Source organism: Vigna angularis, chromosome 1 (genome assembly GCF_016808095.1).
Source record: "Vigna angularis cultivar LongXiaoDou No.4 chromosome 1, ASM1680809v1, whole genome shotgun sequence".
Classification (NCBI taxonomy): domain Eukaryota; kingdom Viridiplantae; phylum Streptophyta; class Magnoliopsida; order Fabales; family Fabaceae; genus Vigna; species Vigna angularis.
The window spans coordinates 22,525,033-22,545,057 of NC_068970.1; the positions used below are offsets into that span (position 1 = coordinate 22,525,033).

General features: G+C 34.2%; 3 protein-coding genes across 5 annotated transcripts; 1 reads left to right on the forward strand and 2 right to left on the reverse strand.

Annotated features, from left to right (window-relative positions):
• Nucleotides 1–3,149, forward strand: LOC108346862 (protein STRICTOSIDINE SYNTHASE-LIKE 5). The gene is made up of 4 exons (XM_017585919.2): nucleotides 1–628; nucleotides 1,950–2,257; nucleotides 2,359–2,488; nucleotides 2,742–3,149. Exons 1-4 carry the CDS (start codon nucleotides 230–232, stop codon nucleotides 3,015–3,017), a joined length of 1,113 nt encoding a protein of 370 aa, XP_017441408.1. The 5' UTR covers nucleotides 1–229; the 3' UTR covers nucleotides 3,018–3,149.
• LOC108346853 (isovalerate--CoA ligase AAE2) lies at nucleotides 3,141–6,297 on the reverse strand. 2 transcript variants are annotated; one of them, XM_017585907.2, is made up of 2 exons: nucleotides 5,728–6,297; nucleotides 3,141–4,672 (listed from the first exon to the last, which is right to left on the reverse strand). In XM_017585907.2, the coding sequence occupies exons 1-2, from the start codon at nucleotides 6,040–6,042 to the stop codon at nucleotides 3,209–3,211; spliced, it is 1,779 nt and encodes a 592-aa protein (XP_017441396.1). In that variant the 5' UTR covers nucleotides 6,043–6,297; the 3' UTR covers nucleotides 3,141–3,208. The 2 variants fall into 2 exon arrangements, with proteins under 2 accessions (XP_017441396.1, XP_052729105.1); XM_052873145.1 differs by having other exon boundaries at nucleotides 3,141–4,750; nucleotides 5,728–5,862.
• An 8,900-nt stretch (nucleotides 6,298–15,197) lies between these two features.
• On the reverse strand, nucleotides 15,198–19,352 carry LOC108333239 (isocitrate dehydrogenase [NAD] regulatory subunit 1, mitochondrial). Of its 2 annotated transcripts, none has more exons than XM_017568637.2 (4): nucleotides 18,680–19,352; nucleotides 17,630–17,857; nucleotides 16,127–16,205; nucleotides 15,198–15,639 (listed from the first exon to the last, which is right to left on the reverse strand). In XM_017568637.2, exons 1-4 carry the CDS (start codon nucleotides 19,187–19,189, stop codon nucleotides 15,365–15,367), a joined length of 1,092 nt encoding a protein of 363 aa, XP_017424126.2. In that variant the 5' UTR covers nucleotides 19,190–19,352; the 3' UTR covers nucleotides 15,198–15,364. The 2 variants fall into 2 exon arrangements, with proteins under 2 accessions (XP_017424126.2, XP_017424118.2); XM_017568629.2 differs by having other exon boundaries at nucleotides 17,630–17,869; nucleotides 18,680–19,351.
• Between the last annotated feature and the right edge of the window lie 673 nt (nucleotides 19,353–20,025).

A 20,025-nucleotide genomic window follows, 5' to 3' on the forward strand; every position in this document is an offset into this window, starting at 1 on the left:
TACACTCAAGGACACGCCTCACCAAAAACGAACACAAACGTACCTGTCTGCAGTGTATATAGTAATCTCGATTTCGACTTTCAACGATCCTATCCTCTCTAACACATGCTCCCAGTTGTATCCAATTTTCTATTCACATCACATACAATAGTCACAACAGCTCCATCCACTCTTTCTCTCTTCCAACCCTAAAACCTTTCTCCTACCCATCACCACTACCTCCTTTTCAATGTCCGACACAACCACCTCACGCTTTTATACGCCGTTATTCGCTATCGTTCTACCTGTGGCTGTGGCTGCGATTCTCTTCCGGCTTGAACCCTTCGAACCGGCTTTGTTGCCGGTTCAGTTGGGCCAGTCCGTCGTGGTGGTTCCCGCACGTAACGACCACGCGCGAGTTGGATCTGAAGCTGTGGGCGAGGGACAAGTTGAGGGCCCCGAAGACTTGGCGTACGACGCCGCATCACGTGTTGTCTACACTGGGTGTGAGGATGGGTGGATCAAGCGAATCACGGTGAGCGACTCGGCTGTTGAGTCGGTAGTTGAAAATTGGGTTAACACTGGAGGAAGGCCACTTGGGCTAACTTTGCTACACAACGGTGGCCTCATCGTTGCTGACGCGGGAAAGGTATTCAATTGTTAAAGAAAAGAGTTTCGATTATAATTTTATGGAAAAAAGATGAGGAGGTGAAATTTCAAAGTTTAATCACTGATTTAATCACAAGAACATGTTTTAATTTTAATTAGGACTATAGTTTCATTTTAATAATCTAAATGGAAAAGGGGTTTGATTAAAAAACATTCTCATTTTTAAAATAAACCAATTGTAATTTAACAACAATAAAAAAAATAATGTCTAAAATATTGTGTGTGGTTTTCTACGTAAATAGAAATATGCTTCTTTGGTCATTGCTATCATTTACTAACTTTTTCTATCATTTTTTTTCATCATCTTCATCAACCAAATAACCCGAAAATGGCGTAGATATGTTAAAAATTCAATATTTGTTAAGATTTAGGGATGTACTTTATTTATAATTAATTTAGAAAAGACTACTAACTAGCAAAAGGACCCGTTTATGATTTTGAATAATATATCATAGACAGATATGGTACTCATGTACTGCATAAGAAGGAGCGCATTTGAAAAATTGGGGAACCACTTTTTAAGAATTTTATAAGTATTAAAATGTATGTACACATTGTTGTGGTTTTGCGATCTATCCACCACAGGCACACATATGAATAAATAAATGGTTTAAGTTTATTAATTATTAAAGTAATTAAACATCTGTTTTATTTGGTAAGATTTTTATTAAGAAAAATTAATACTAACGTAATTAACTTTAAATCGAGTTACTAAATATTTTAAATTAGAGAAAGGTAGAAGATTATGTTTAAAATGTATCAATACTTTCTGTGCTAAGAAAATAAGAGTATGGAATATTTTCGTTTCTTGAAATATGAAATTTAAGAACAAAGAAAAATAACTTCTGGGGAGAAAAAAAGAAATATAATTTTTAATATATATTTTATTTTGAAATACAATATTTCTAAATAAAATTTTATAATGATTTTTGTTTAATTTAAAATTTATTTTAATTCGAATATATATTTTTAAACATGTATTTTTATCAAATTATTTTTTAACTATATTAATATAAAAATAATTTTTAATTCCAAAATATTTAAATCTCAATTTATATGGTTTTTTCTTTTCATATTCCTACCTAATCATTAGTGAGCAAAAGGTAACCGACCTAATCATAAAAACAAGATAAGAAAAGAATATTTAAAAATAAAGGTTTATGTGATCACTTATTTTCGTTAGCTTTTTTAATGATATCTATCTGTTAGACTTTTAGCTGGCTTAAATGAATTAACTAGAGAAACAGTGTGACTCGTATTTATAAATATTATTAAAAGAAGGAAATCAACTAATGATGCAGGGATTGCTGAGAGTGTCAAGTGAAAAGGAGGTTGAGCTGCTGGTAGATGAGTTTGAGGGCCTAAAATTCAAGTTAACAGATGGTGTTGATGTAGCAGAAGATGGTACTATTTATTTCACAGATGCATCACACAAATACTCTATGAATGGTTCTGTCTTCGACATCTTGGAAGGGAAGCCTAATGGCAGACTCTTAAGCTATAATCCAGCAACAAAGAAGACAACCCTACTTGCCCAAGACCTCTACTTTGCCAATGGTGTTGCAGTTTCACCTGATCAGCAATTTGTGGTCTTTTGTGAATCTCCCCTGTAAGTTTTCCTCAGCTTAAATGGATCTGATTAATCTCTAATCAAACTCCTTGTTATATAGTTTAAAAGTTTGTTTCCTTATTTCAAGCGCTGTTGTGCAGGATGAAATGCAATAAATATTACTTAAAGGGGCCAAACAAGGGGACCATAGAGAAGTTTTGTGACCTACCTGGTATGCCTGATAACATTCATTATGATGGAGAAGGACATTACTTGATTGCAATGTTCACGGTACTGTATCCACAGGCTTCGTAACTAATCTTGACAGCAATCACTTGCCCACCAACTACCTTTCAATTTATAAGGAAATGAAACTAATTATGTTCAAAATTCTAGTTTTTGAAAGCCAGACATGGGAATATGACTTGTGACCTAACACTACAACAAAACTATTATTTTCATAAAAATAAAAAGAAACAAGAAAAAGAAAGATGGATGTTTTTTGTCTTGTTTACTCATAAATGTTTTTGTGCATTACTGGCAGGCCCTTACTCCTGAACTGGATTTGGCATTCAGATATCCTTTCATTAGGAAGGTTGTAGCAATTGTAACAAAATATGCGTGGAATTTACCTGTCACGAAGAATGGAGGATTTGCAATCGTCGATTTAGACGGAAAACTAACTGCACATTATTATGATCCCAAGCTAGGATTGACCAGTGCAATTAAAATCGGGAATCATATATATGCTGGATCCATTTTTTACCCATTTGTAACACGTTTTGATATTGAGAAATATCCTGCTCTCCCCACAGTTTGAACAACAGTGAAAACCTTGTTTGTACAAGAGAAAAAGTTTTCTGTAGTGACAAGTTAGTGCCATAAAATGTGATGTATGTGAAAATTCCATTAGTCTGTTATATGTTTTGTAATAAAAATGGAATTTCTTGCAGAACCTCTTCCCAATTTATTATTATTGTTATTATTCGCTTCATTATCTTGAACGTTTAACTACAATTTATCACAGCCATGGGATCTAGAAAGGCTGCCCAAAGCTTCGGCTTTCTTCCTCAGAACATACTTCTGTATCTTCCCAGTTGAAGTTTTTGGAATGTCTTGAAAAACGACTGCTTTAGGAGCCATGTAATGCGGCAAATGTTCCCTGCAAAAGTTTATTATGGCTTCAGCATTTACATCAAAACCCTCTTTCAACTTCACAAAAGCACAAGGAGTTTGGCCCCAATGATCATCTGGCCTGGCAACAACTGCAGCTTCAAGAATTGCTGGATGGCTATACAAAACAGTCTCTACCTCAACAGAGCTAATATTCTCTCCCCCAGAGATTATTATGTCCTTCAACCTGTCCTTGATTTCTATGTAACCATCAGAGTGTTTCACAGCTAGATCCCCACTACGAAACCACCCATCTTTGAAAGCTTCTTCCGTTGCTTTCAAATCTCTAAAATATCCACTCATCACTGTGTTCCCTCTAAACATTACCTCTCCCATTGTTTTTCCATCAGATGGAACACCTTCCATTGAGACAGGATCTTTCACATCAATTTCCTCCAAAGCCACATGGGGCACCCCCTGCCTGGCTTTCATCTTTGATCTATCTTCGTGGGGTAACAAGTCCCATTCAGGTCTCCAAGCACAGAAAGTGCCTGGACCATACGTTTCTGTGAGGCCATACAGGTGAGAGATGCTAAAGCCAATCTCCTCCATCTTGTCAAGGATCTGTGGCGGTGGAGGTGAACCTCCTGTCATCACCACCACTTTCTGATTGAGTGGTTTTCGGTCGGTCAATGCAGAGTTCACAATCATGTTCAGCACTGTTGGTGCTCCTCCCATGTGTGTCACCTTATGCTGAGCTATATTGTCAAAAATGTCTTTTGGAGAGACCTTCCTAACACATATATTGATCCCAAATTGTGATGCCACTCCCCAAGGTAAGCACCACCCATTGCAGTGGAACATTGGAACACTCCAAAGATAAACAGGAAAAAGGTCCATTCTGAAGAGTAGAACAGTTGCTAGAGAATTAAGATAAGCACCCCTGTGACTATAGACAACTCCTTTAGGCCTAGATGTAGTACCTGAGGTGTAGTTTATACTTATAGGATCCAATTCACTATGGGGTCTCACTATGTCAAAACTACTGTGCCCATCTGCCAGAAGCCGCTCATACTCATAACTAACTGATGTAATGTCAAATGTAGATGGACAATCTGAGTCGGTAACTAGAACTAAAATCGGCAATTCTCTAGGTTTTTTGCCTAGCAAGTTCAGAGCTCCCCTAGCGACTTCAAGAAGTTGGTAGTCTACAAAAAGGACCTTTGCTTGTGAATGCTCCAAAAGGACTGAAACCATAGCTGCATCTAAGCGTGAGTTAAGGGTGCATAGAATGGCTCCAGCCATTGGAACAGCAAAATGTACCTCGTACATAGCAGGGACATTGGGTAATAAAGTGGCAACCTGTGTAGAAGAACATGGAATAGTATCAGAGATTCATTTACCTCGGGAAGAGTCAAGACGCTTCCAGATATTTGTTCCCTAGCATCACAGGTTTCGTCAATGCAAATTAGAACTGTTAAAAGTGCAGAACATTTTCTAGAAACATATAAACATTGAAGTGCTGATGAAAGTTCAAGTAGCGTTCACAAAGTGGTGATATCTGAAAGCTGCATATAGTAACTTCAAAAGAAAGTTGTTCCATATTAAATTCTAATAATGAAGCTTCACATCTCAAGCAAGCCTATTTCTTCAGCTCCCAACACTTCAGTTATATCCTCTGTCCATTCTTCAAACAAATTTTTCATTTCAGCTCAAAACTTTCAGGTGTCGGCTATCAAGTACTCTTTCAAATTTCCACCGTAGTCACCTAATACGATGACCTCCATCTAAATATGGCATAATTATGTTTTTTATCCTTAAAATTATGACTTTCTTAAAAAAAGAAGAAGCTTGTATTCAAATTTAATTTGTTTTAGCCCTTAGTTTTTTAAGAGCAACTAAAAATGCATTTATTTTTCGACTTACACAGAAATCATAGATTTGGTCCCTGGATAGTCAAACTAATTAGTAGTCATAGCTTGGACCTCTTAAATCCGGCCACCGAAAGAAAGAAACAAAGGTTTATCAATACTACTCGACAGGTATCCAATAGGTTCGTTTCAGTTTCCAAAATCTACTTTTAGCTTTTGAAATCATGAATTGATTTTGAAAAAGAAGCCAGCTACACATCATCCTAGAACTAAAATCACTTATCACAGCATAACATTCCTTAGTTATTTGTTATTTATTTTTCTAAAACACTTGTTTTGAGATTTTGTAAATAAAAAACAGCAGAAAATTAAACAGGTTCATTCAAATATTCGAGATCAGAATAAGAGAATATCAACAGTTAACTTTCTCATGAACCGATCCATTATCTTGTAAAAATTCCACAGTTCATTGGTTAAGAAACACGCAGACGCGTAACCACAGTAAAACCAGAAGAAAGACAGAGTGTGAGCAAGGACTAAACTAACCACATCCCCGCGAGAAATTCCCAAGTGGGTCAAAGCAGAAGCGAGTTTCAAACAGCGTTGATGGGTTTCGCCCCAGTTATACTGCAGAGATCCATACACGACCGAGGTTCTGTCTCTGCAGACCTTGGCTGCTCGCTCTAGGAAGGTGATGGGAGATAAAGGAACAAAATTCGCAGAGCAACGAGAAAGACCCTCCATCGATTCCCACGAACCCGGATCATTGTCCTGCGAAAAGCTGCAAAATTTACGCGAATGACAGTGAGATAAGAAGACGCGAGGTGATCTGAAAAGTCTGATAGAACGAGTCCAGAACATGGTGACTTCGTTTTAAACGGTAATGAATGGCATAGTTAGACGCATCATCCGATGGGTAAGTGTACTGTCAACTCATAATGATGGCGAAGAAGAAGAGTTTACATAAAAATAAACATCCCAGGTACTTTGTATATGGTTTCTAGTGTTTTGTTTTTTTTTTTCAGTTTTTCTGGGGATATAGATTCAACGTGTAGTTGTGATTGCTGCTACGTAATAGATAGTGTAGTTTTGTTAGCGAAAAAACACAAGGCTAACAGGATAATTATAAGAAAGAAAAAAGACCTCGTAATCCAGACTGTAAATCTCTACTATATATTGATGTTTGTTTATAAACACACCTTTTTTTGTGATAAAATATCATAAATATAGTTAAAAAGTTTATAAAAAATAAAAGGTAAAATTATAATAAAATATTAATAACAAATATGTATTTATCTTTTTTTTTAGGTTTAAATCTCACTTCGTGCTCATGTTAATAGAGGTGAATTTCTGTTTATTATCCGGTTTTAAAAATGAAGACACTGGATCCCTGTGTTAGGAAATGTGGAAATGTGTATGAAGAAGGTCTTGTCCGTTAAGTTGGTGTTAAGTCCATCCTAATGTGACTCTACTTTTTCTCTTCCCTCTTTTTTCTCTCTCTTGTTCAACTTTTTCTTTGATTTTTCAAGGACTCTGTTTTCATTTTTAAAACAGGTAATATGGGAATGAAGTAAACGTTTTTTTTTAATTGTCTATAAAAATTATTTATCATTAATTTGAAGAAAACATGCCTTTTTTTTATTTTTTAACAGATATACATGTAGTACCGAAGGAAATGATAAGTTTAATTTTCAACTTCTTGTGAAAATGATTAAATAATTATTAGGTTAAATATGTTTCCCAGCGTATAATTTTAATATATTTTTATTTCAAAAGTTTAAAATTGAATACTTCAAAACTCAATTAGGTTAATTTTTTATTACATAGGTTAAGGTGATTATATTTATTCAATTGCAAGCCCAAGCTTAAAATATCATTTAGCAATTAAAAAAGTTTAATATAATTAAATTTAGAGATATTCATTTTTAAAATAAGACAAATTATATTAAAGTCTGAGACATACATAAATTTCAATTTTACTTAGAAAATAAAAATTATTTAACCCTAACAATTATTAACGCTTTCCATATTTATTTTAAGAAATAAAACAGTTATTACTATTTTAAGTATAGAACACTAAGAAAACGTGTATACCAAACAAAAAGAAGGTATACCTTTTATTAATTAACATAAATAGAAATAATTATTACATTTTTAAAGATAAAATTATACAAAAATTATGTAAAAAGAAATAGTTTTGAAACTGTATTTTTACTAACTGATATGGATTTTAGATTAAGTGTAAAATCATAAGAAAATGTAAAAAACAATATAATTATAAAAGTGTCTGTTTATTAATATTATAAATCACGTGTAAGATATAAGGAAATGTACAAAAAAAAATTCAAAACTATATTGTCTTTATTAATAATTTTTATATATTTGTAATAAAATAGTAAGAAAATATATAAAAAAAGTCTATTATTTTTATTAATATTATATCTTTATAGTCTATTTGAATAAATGAAAGCAATTACCACATTTTTAAGGATAAAATACTAAGAAAAATGTGTATAAAAGAATCATAGAATGTACTCTCAATTAATTGTTATATATAATAAGTTAATTTTATATGTTGAAAGAGAAAGAAGCTGCTAGTACATAGGAAGAAGAAGACTAAAATTGCCTAACGAAGATTAATCTTATTTTCCACGTGTTACTTAACTGAGGACAAGGTTATCATGATTCATGAACCTGGTATAAAATAAAAAGACCCACCACACATTTTAAAATTAAAGCGATAATATATTATAATGGAATAAATATATTATGTATGATGTGTAGGATAGGCTGAACGGTTAACCTTACATTTGATCGGTATATTTCTTGTATCAAAGGTCAAGCAGATTAAATATTATGTTATAATTGGATTTGTTATTGGACCAATGGTTTAGACTAATAAGTAATTAATAAATTAATAATATAACGATTAAAAATATTGATATTGAATATATTGATAACTGATTGTAGGATAAGGAAGTTGTTTATGAGAAACAGACCAAATCTAAAAATAAGTTTATTTTATTGGACTTATGCCAATTTAGGATCACAAAATAACTTATAAATAGAAGGCTAAGCTGCAAAAGTAAGCGGGTGGAATTTATTCTAAGTTTCACTCTCTATTGAATATTATCAATATTATCACGTCAGTCACTGATTTAAATTAAGATAAGAAGACTACGACAAAAAAGGTGTTTCTCTCGGTCCTACACAAATATATATCTAAATTAAGATAATACATTGATTTTTCTATAATTAAATGATAAACTAATAAAACAAATGTGGATACTTAATTATTATTTTTAACATAAAATTTAGGCAAAAAAATAAATTAGTATTTACTTTTTCTTTTCTCTTATATACTATGAGTAAAATAAATAAATAAGCTACTAATACTATTTTTAAATTTACTTCAAGTAAATTATTTTTTATTCACTACAAATTTATTTAATAGTATATATCCATTAGATATATAAGGATGATGATGATGATTTTTTTTTTTGAATGAGGTAATGAAATTCACCTTACTTATTCTGATATCATCTCTATGGTTTGGTTTAGATGCATTTGATTATGTAAAAATATTTAATGGTGATGTTGATTGAACTTCAAATAATACATATTAGATAAGACGTTCAAAGGATGTTACTCGTCTCACTTTTTGTGCTAGCATTACACCAATACAGCTAATCTTTTTCATTTTTGTAGATAATAGAACAATTATTGTTTCGGTAGATATTTTGTAGGATCGAGAGATTAATATGTTCCGACGCGTCTTTCTTTCCTTCGAAAGTTGGGATCGCCTGAGCTGCTTGCCTTTCTTCTGTCTGAGCCGTTCGGTTGACTTTAGTCTAGACCGTTCGGTTGGCTTCTTGCTCCAGGGGGAGGTACCTGCAAAAGATACTCTGACGCTCAAGTTAGGCGTGAATTTGAAGAACATTGGTTCTTAGTTGAGTATTTAGTGAAAGATTATCACAATTGAATGTTTGGGTGTTATGAAGTGTGAGTTGAACGTACTTGGCTTGTGGCCCTGACTCTCTATTTATAAGTTATCTTATGGACCTTAAGCTGACATAAGCCCAATAAAATATAAACAGAATAAGATATAAACAGATTACCTAAAAATCTGGTTGATTGTTTATAATCTGCTTATCAATATCTTTAATTAGCTATTCTTGATTATTTTATCATCTGCTGGACTATTGGCCCAATAACTTAAATGTTAGCCCAATTGTGGTCCAATCTTTGACCTAGTTGACTGTAGCGGATGAACCGAATGGTCCTGAGTGGATGGACCGAACGGTGCTGAATGTTAACCGTTCAGTCTCCACTAGGTACGATACATTATGCCTCCCAAGTCTGAGTTAAGCGTTCGGCTTTAGCCATGGTTAACTATAGGACTTATGAGTTTAAGGGAGGTTGTTTTTAGTCATTGCTCGCTGCTGCCGAAACGGTGGACTTTATAACTTCTCTTTTGAACTAATCAATAGACCGAGGGGCTTATGATGGGAGTTCTTTTTAGAACTTTTTTTTCTTTTCTGAAGAAAAATAACGATCGAATTTGAAGTGTCACAAGAATGTAAATAATTAGACTAACCCATTTTATAAGGTTGAATGGCCAAGCGGGCGAGAGTGCTTTATTGAAGATGCTCGGTTGAGAATGACTTTGACCTAGGAGTTCCTAGAGAACTTCCTAGTGAAAGGGCTTTACCTCTCTGCTTTATGAATTTGACCTAGGAGTTCTTCCTAAGGAACAAGCTTTACCGTTTGGCTTTGCACCAGGAGTTCCTAGAGAACTTCCTAAGGAGAGGGCTTTACCTCTCGGCCGAGAGGGATTTACCTCTCGATCTTCAACATCCTCAAAAGGGATTTACCTCTCGGCAAGAGGGATTTACCTCTAGGTCGAGAGGGATTTACCTCTCGGTCGAGAGAGATTTACCGCTCGGTCTTTGACTTCAACTTTCTGGCGAGAGGGATTTACATCTCGTTCTTCGGCATCAACTTTTTAGTTCACGGAGAACGTTCCTCACCGCTCAGTTTTTTAGTGTAGGAGTTCATTTTGGAACTTCCTAGTGGACGAGAGTGTCAGTCCTCGGGGACGTTCAACACCGCTCGGTTTAGGACGAGAGTGCCAGTCCTCAGGGACGTCCAACACCGCTCGGTTTAGGACGAGAGTGAGAGTTCACGAAGAACGTTCCTCACTGCTCGGTTTTTCAGCGTAGGAGTTCATTTTGGAACTTCCTAGTGGACGAGAGTGTCAGTCCTCGGGGACGTCCAACACCGCTCGGTTTAGGACGAGAGTGAGCATTCATTGAGAACGTTCCTCACCGCTCGGTTTAGGACCAAGGGTTCTCGGAGAGCGTTCCCTGAGTTTTGTTGACGTCAGTGATGACTTACTTCTGAGAGGGATTTACCTCTTCGGTCTTCTGGTTGACGAAAGGGATTTACCTCTCGGCCGAGAGGGATTTTCCTCTCGGTCTTTTCTTCAACGAGAGGGATTTACCTCTCGGTCTTCGACCTAGGAATTCCTGAAGAATTTCCTAATGGATGTGAGGGATTTACCTCTCGGTTCTTGCACTCTTCTTGGCCTAGTGGTCGTCATGGTCCTATCACCTGCGCTGTGAAGCCGAACGGCTGAATACCAGTGAGGCCGAATGGCCGAACTGTTGCACGGTTGAACACTTGATGCCAAATTTGGTTCAGTGGTGAGTGCATTATTGGACCCTTAATAAATCTTGAACAATATTATAATATTGAATTAAAATATTTAAATTAAACTAAATAATCAAATGAATCTATATCAAAATAATTATTTGTAGAGCCGTAGAAGCTTGTTTGACGTTGATGGTGAGACTGCATCCTTTTCCGGTTCCTTGTGGTTATAAGGGATGCCCCCCGACCCCACGGTGGGCGCCAAAATGTTTCGGTAGATATTTTGTAGGACCGAGAGACTAACATGTTCTGACGCGTCTTCCTTCCCTCTGAAAGCTGGGATCGCCTAAGTTGTTTGCCTTTCTTTTGTCTGAGTCGTTCGGTTGACTTTAGTCTAGACCGTTCGGTTGACTTCTTGCTCTAGGGGGGAGGTACCTGCAAAAGATACTCCAGCGCTCAAGTTAGGCGTAAATTTGAAGAACCTTGGTTCTTAGTTAAGTATTTAGTGAAGGATTATCACTATTGAATGTTTGGGTGTTATGAAGTGTGAGTTGAACGTACCTAGCTTGTGGCCCTGACTCTCTATTTATAAGTTATCTTATGGACCTTAAGCTGACATAAGCCCAATAAAATATAAACACAATAAGATATAAACAGATTACCTACAAATCTGGTTGGTTGTTTATAACATGCTTATCAATATCTTTAATTAGATATTCTTGATTATTTTATCATCTGCTGGACTATTGACCCAATAACTTAAAGGTTAGTCCAATTGCGGCCCAATATTTGACCTGATTGACTGTAGCGAATGAACCAAATGGTCCTGAATGGATGGATCGAACGGTGTTGAATATTAACCGTTCGATCTCCACTAGGTACGATACAATTACAAATTTTCACAACAATTCATTAATAATCAATAAAAGAACAATTACAAAGCAACATTGTCACTACCTACCACCATGTCTACCCAATCATATGAAAAAAACATAGTAAAATCATGGAATGAACGTTGTTAGTGTGCTTTCTGCTTGTGAGGAAGAGGTTACTACTGTAGAAAGGCTTATCCACAACTATTAAAAACAACTTTCTACTACGGCTCTAATCATCTTTAAAAGTATATTTAACCATCAGACTAAAAGTTTAACGACGATTAAATTTAACTGTTGTTGAAAATTCAAAATAATGATGATACTCTGACCATCATCAAATTTTAATCATAATACACAAAATAATAATGAAAGAGGTTCATAACGATGACTATGATCAAAATTGTCGTTATAAATCCAATCGAAAATTAAAAAATAATAATAAATTGATATATAATGATGATCTTGGTGAGAATTATTGTTAAAAGTGACCGTTTTTTTTAATGTGACTTTTACAATTTCGTCTATCCAAAACCTGTCACAAAGTTTTCAAGCAACACAAATAGTTCAACAAAGAGTTCATGTACATCAATACTCTAACAAATAACTATGAATCTATTCTAACAAATAACTATAAGTCTAACTCTAACACCCAATACTCTTATATTTTGTAATAAAGTATTTTGTCCATGCTTGCTAATTATATCTAATGTTTTTTTATGGAACAATCGTTAAAATCTTGCAAAAGTTTTAAAACTAGGATATAATAATTGAATTTGAAACTAAAGTTAAAATTTAGTTATTGATAATTTATTTTACAAGATAATATGAATATATCAACAAAAATTATCTTGTCAAATATTTTTAAAACTGACTTAATCTGTTAAATATTTAGGAGATATTACATTTTCAGATAAGAAATTTTATCAAGAGAAAAGTTAGAATCCAAACTGAATCAAGTTATATATAAAGAGTAAGGATATAGTAAGGTGAAATATATTTTAGAGATCTTAAAAAACATCTCAAATATCAACTTAGTTGAACTATTGAAAAATAAAAAAAAAAATTGTTTTAATGAAATAGAAGAGTTATTCAAATGAAAAAAATAAATAGTAATAATAAGACAATAAAAACCATAAGATTTTTATATTACCTGGTAAATGAAATGTTTATGATGTTAAACACTTAAATTGATTTTCATTGGGAAAAAATACACAATAAATAAAAATATTAAAAAAGAGTAGAAATATTCAAATGTAAAACATAAAAAATATTAAATTAACTTACATCATTGAACATATAATTACACAAAAGATTGTAATAAGAGTAAAAGTATCTTGGAGAACTAGATGAATTTTACAATAAGCCAAACAATTCGAAGAAATAAAAAATAAAAAGTGTGTAATATATATAAGGTTACTTGGTAGACTAGGAGTATTTCAATAATTCAATCTGTGTTCCTGTAACTATGCAAGCCCCGTCCGAATTACCCCAGCGGTTTATCGACCCATATTTCTCAAATGCGTAAGACAAAATATAGGTACGCTGAATCTCACGGGGAAAGGCCAGTAGTAGCAACCCTACTCCGAACTTGTGAATACATGCTACGAACTCGTGATTCCATGACACAGTTTTCCTTTGGTGTTCTACCCGCCTTACGCACGAGGAGCTTTACCTCCTGGTAGTAACCCAAAAGTAGCAAATGTTTATGGGAATTCGCAGGACCCTAGAGGTTCCGGGAAGTTACAGTACGTAACAGATTGATGCTCGGTGCTCTCGAACATCACTTACAAAATTCAATGTCGAAACCCGATTTTTTGATTATTTCAATCTCGAAATGCGATTTGTTCGATTTTATCGGAGTTAGATTAGTTATATTCTATGAGGGAACAAGGCCGCTATTCCGGTAGGAATAGAGTAAGGCCTTTACCGCTTTATATCAACAAGTGCTTTTAAGTAAATGCTTGAATGCAATAGCAGCCCTTTTTTAGGGTTAAAAACCCTTATTTGACAGGTTTTACGGGCATCAAAAACTAAGGATTTTGAAAACAAATGACAAAACGGGCTGTAAGCCCCTATCTTATTAGTCGTAATCTGGATTTAGGGGATTTATAATAGGGAACCCTTATCCATTTTTGAGACCCCCATTCTAAGCCCTTTAAAAGGGGAGGGGGGACCCGTGCGTAAGAGATACTACTACCCCTGGGGGGGGAGGGCCAGAATCAGCTCTGGTCCACCACCGGCTAGGGTAGTGAATGAACTTTTTGAAGTTCATTCACGCTCTGGACTGGATTTTCAATAGGTTACTGGATTCTCATTAGCTAGCTGTAAGTAATAGAATGGGTGAAGCAGTTGTGAGAGTTAGTGAGTTTTCCTTGGGAAGGGAAACTAACTAACTATCACTAGCAAGTGAATGAAGTGTTCCTCGGGGAGGGACACGAAGGAACGATAAGGGCCAGGGCTGCTAGAGAAGAGAGAATGTCCCTGTCCCCCTTATAGACCTTGCATATCAATCACTCTAATCTGTCCTTACAGCTAACCTAGATGACAATTAAACCCAGTAACCTATAATGGAAATTTTCCATTAACCCAACCCAGAAGGGCGGGTGAGTATTATGGTAGGTATGAAAACATAAACAGGACAAATATGTACATATTTATCTCCATCTTTATACCAAATTAAAAAAGTCAGATATTATTCATACTCGTACTTAATAATTTTTATAGAAACAAGTTTATTTATCATTTATAAATAAATGTCTACAATAAGACAAAAAGAACAAATATGCATATAACCACCAGAGTTTTAGATTTACTTAGAACTATGTTAGCTCTAAGTGAGTGAAAGACAATTATATAAGTGACTCTAAGTCCCTCATATTAAACTTATCACCTTAATCAAGTTTAACATAATAATAAATTAAACTCAATCCAATTTGATTGAACTGAATAATTGGAAAACTAATAAATTATAAAATTTTAGTTGAACTCTAAAAATATTTATTCGCATTATATTTATAATATTACATTGTAGCTTTTAAATTAATTTTTAATTACTTTAAATTTTTGTTCAGGTTGAATTTATCTCTTAAATATAATAATCAATTTTTAATATAAATAATAGAAATAAGTTAATGTACATTATTTATCAACCTTTTAAATTGTGTAAAACTAAACGTACGTAAATAATAACAAATAAAACATGTAATATAAGAAACTTACATCAAAATATTTAGTTTATTAGATACTCAGTTAAAAAATAATCATGGCCCAAAATATAAACGGGTACTCAGAAATCACAAACTTTTTTAAACTTTTCAAACAAGATTGATAGAACCATTGATAGAAGCATTCACAGAACTAGACTGTAAATAAAACAAAGACAACAATCATGAGGAACAATTTATGTCTTCCTAATCAGAATTGTAAAATCATTGCTTGCTAGGTCTTAAACTAGCGCCAAATCACGGCCTTTAAATAGGAGGGAAACAATTATCACTCTACAAATTCTTGAAGTAAAAAAAGAATTACATCGTTTTCTGTATGGCATAAACTTTATTCAGGACAAAAAATTGCTATTTCCCAGTTGATGGGAGCAAAAAAATGATGGCAAAATTAGTTAGAAAAGAATATACGAGGCTGATTTCATTTGGGAAATCTCAATCTAAAGCATCTATGATTGCATCCACAACCTCTTGGGTGGTGCTTGACCCTCCAAGATCCTCTGTTCGGTATTTTCCCTCCAGAATGACATGTGCCACTGCAGTTTCCAAACGGTCAGCAAAGGCTGGAAACTGAAGATGCCTAAGCATCATAGCTGACGAGAGAAGAAGTGCCACTGGATTCGCAATCTTTTGCTCTAATATTTGTTCACTACCAACATTTCCTGCTGAAGCACCTTGCTCAAACACAGCGTGCTCGGCTCCAACATTACCTGCAAAAGGGACATGCGTGGTTTGTTGTGATTGCCAAGCAAAAGTCATATTTGAGGACAAGAGAATTATTTTTCCCAGAAACTATTCACTCACTACAAAACTCAAAAGACCAATCACCTCGACCTTACCTACATCACAGACACTAAAATCACCATTTCATTGATATCACCGTTACCAAGTGTGCCTATCAAAGCTTTCATCTATAATATCATTCCATAAAAATCTACTTCCACATTGACATAAGTCCTATTTGATCAAAGAATCTAATGCATTAAGATGCACATTTATTTTCAAAGTTTTACAATGTGTAAAATCGCTCCCTAGATGCATCTTGAACATAAACAAATAAACTCGGCCTAGTCTTTTCAAGTCTAAGCATTATTCAACAATTGAGAATAACAGATAGCAACAAGCAGGAGGTATTTTAAAAGGAGAAAATCAGGCGAGAGCAGTGAAGCCAAATACAGTAGTAACTAACAACCGTACCTCCTGGCATAACTCCAGTACCTCCAGCAATGCCTGCTGCAGTATTTGCAATTAGATTTCCATAAAGATTTGGGGTAACCTACCAAGAGGAAATAGAACAAAGTGAACTTCAGAAACACTTCTATTAAATATCAGAAATAAATTAAGATCAGTGTTTTGAAAGACAGAACCATCAAAACCTGAGGTTAATGAGCAACCGTTTGCAAAGATTGATTCTCACTTACACACCAACAGATAAGAAAGGAAACTGTTAACTATCCCTTCAAATCAAACAACAGAACTAACACATCTACCCAGATATATGTTTGGATGGAGGTGTTTGGGAGAATGGGATTGGAGGATGGACACTTCCACCCCTCATTTTCCTTAAAATTGTTACTGTATATGTTAAATTTTTATTTTTCACCGCAAAATTTATATATTGATTCCACTGTCAGTTTATATATTAATATAAAAAGTGTATAAATCTATATACTATATGATAATAATATTTATTATGCATTATTTTTAAGGCTTAAATGCTTATTTCATCCTCATGGTAAGAGGTGAATTTCTGTTTACTATCCGGTTTTGAAAATGAAGATATTGGATCTCTATGTTATGAAAAATATATAAATAAGATCCACAAAAAAAGAACAAATTCAACAAATCATCAAAGAAAAAGCTGAACAAGAGAAAAAAAAAAGTTGGACAGCAGAAGAGAGAAGAGAAAAAGTACAGCCACATCAGCATGAACTTAACGTTGTTGCTGTCAACTTAACAGACAAGACCTTATTCATACACTTTTCATAACATAGAGACTCAATATCTTTATTTTTAAAACCGAGTACTAAACAAAACTTCACTTCTTAAACCTATTTTTAAACTGTCCTGCCCCTTTCCTGAAAAACTCATCCATCACATCACAGATTGTGAAACCATTTCTTATCCTAAATCCCTGCTCTACGATAGCTAGTTTATCATACTAATCTTCTGACATAAACATGTTAGCAAAGATGCTGTCTATATTTCCAAGATAATGTGGTGAGCAATAATCTCTCTCCTTTTTACCACTGCTAATAATCTTAAAAGAAAACAACAGTAAAATTTGGAAACGTCACAATCCCTGTTTTATTCCTTAATTATTTATCCTTAAAATATTCTTTTACTTGACCAACAACGAGAAGCCTATAGAAAAAATGAAACATGCTTTATCCTCAACTATACTTTTGTTACAAATTTTCACCCTCTTTTTTGCAAATACTCATTTCTCAGCTAGTTTCTCTTGTGCATATATTATTAATTATGCACACATGAACAAGGAAAACCCAACCAATTTACTAAAGAATATCCCAATGAGCTCAAAAACAAATAAGTGTTTTTTCACCAATAATCTGATGACACTAAAGTTTCAAACTTGCAAAACAAAAATGTGTACATATCTTTCACTTCACAAATACATTAGACAAAATTACAGAAGTGCATAATTAGCTGCAAAGCAGGTCTTATTATAAATAGACATACCATGACATCAAACTGTTCAGGTTTTGAAACAAGTTGCATGCAGCAGTTATCCACAATAATTTCGTTATATTTGATTCCAGGGTAATTTGTGGCAACCTCTCGACAAGATTCCAAAAATAAACCATCTGCAAGCTTCATAATATTTGCTTTGTGTACAGCAGTCACCGTCTTTCTGTTGTTCAGATAAGCATACTCGAATGCATATTTAGCAATACGCTCTGAACAGAACTTCGTAATTACCTAGCAAAATATTAGGATTGGGTGAACCACAAACAAACCCACCATGCATCACGACAGGACTAAAGGTCATAACTTCAGGACTTGGTAAACTAATTCCAGAAAACAATATATATTTTTCTTTCTTTCAAAAGCTCACAAAATAAAAGTGATTATTGGTCTAAAACAAACAAACTGATTCGTACACACTAACTTTTATATAATAATAGTTTCTACATTAAAATAATATCTCAGGAAACGGTATTAATAACAACTATTTCTCAAAAACAATAGCAATCGTCCTAAAGCTAATCACTTAAATTTATCAATGACCTTTACCTCAAAAAAAGTTTAAGAAAATAATAATTTCCACATGATAAACACCTACTCAACTAATCATATCACAAAATATAATCTAGTACAGAGAATATGTCTCAGTTTAGACAGAAAAAGGGGGACAAAATTCTACCCTAGAAAATTCTCTATATTTTAGAAGAGCAATTCTCAAAAGCACTTTTAGCTTACCCCAGTAGATTCTCAGTACTGCTTGAGAAAGTTTCTACAAAAATACTTATAGAAACAAGACAAAAATGTATATTTTAGTTTATGAAAAAAATCTATTTCACACCTCTCAAATTTCTCCCTGCCTCCTCACTTTTTACTCTTCAGCAACAAACATCTAATTTCTTTAAAAAAATATTACACCCATCTCTGTTTAAAGACATTATAAAGAATTCTCTATACAATAAATAAAACAGGATTGTCTTGGCATGTTGTGTAATTCATTCCAAAGAAATTAATGGATAACGCATGTGAAAGTGAGATGAGGCCAACCTTAAGGCTTTCGACGACGCCGGGAATGACCTCGTGTTCGAGGCCGGAGTACTCGCCTTCGGTGTTCTCCCTGATGACGACGATGTCGACGTTATTGTGGCGCGTGGTCAAGCCTGGGAGGTTGAAGCAGTTGACGAGGGAGGCGTAGAGATCGAGCTCCTTCCTGAGTTGCACGTTGAGGGAACTGACGCCGCCACCCATGGGGGTGATGAGGCCTCCCTTGAGACACACCTGGTTCTTCCGAATCGACTCCAGCACTTCCTGCGGCACCGACTTCATGTTCCCGTGGACCTCGAACTTCTCAAAGTAAACCGGCGCGTGCATGGCCTCCATCACCTGCTCCACCGCGCCCGTCACCATCGGCCCAATTCCGTCGCCCGGAATGAGCGTCACCGGCCTCGGCGTCCCGTCGCCCGGGCGGTGCATGTAGGTGACGGATCGGGTGGTGATCCGGCTGGGCGAGGAGCGCGAGAGAAGGTCCTTGAGGAACGGCAGTGATCTTCTGGCCATTGCGGTTGCGTTACGTTGCGTTTTGAAAAGGAAAAATAAAATGGATTCTGTATGGAAGGAGTAATTGGAGAGAATATGAAATTTTGGAAGAATGACGAAAAGTCGAGTCGGAACAGAAGATGGGAAGGACCGAAATTGTAGTGGCTGCCTACTGAGAATTTGACTTTACTTTTTCTTCATTTTTTATATTCTTTTTTTCTAAATCATACCAATAGTTAATAAAAGGAACTATATTTGACCTTCCCTTCTTTATCTCTCACCAATTTTTAAATGCATCAGATCTGATAAATGTTAAAGTACACTTTTATTTCATTTCAAAAACTAATTTAATTAAATCTTGATACTTTATATATATATATATATATATATATATATATATATATATATATATATATATATATATATATATATATATATATATATCTGAACTGTCTATTGACAACTCTTATATACTCGTTAAATCAATTTAATAATCATTGTCCTATTAAGTATTCATACACAATTATAATTAATGTGTCACCATCTTAATAATATTGTTTTGTTGTCATAAAAACAACAATATTCATTGTTTTTGTCCATTACAGAAATCATTCGTGATTCAGCAACTTTATGCTGTTTAGATTGATGTGTGAAGACATGTGTCAACTCAGCTTTCTGAATAGATTGCAACCTTTAGGTGTTGGGCCAACAACTTACTTGGTTTTAAAAAGTGAATAAAATACAAAGTAAAATAAGTATTTTTAAAATTTAATTTATATTAATTAAATTAATAGTAATTTTAGCACAGTAAATTAATACATAAATTATAATAATTTAGTCCGCTTTAAAAATTTAAA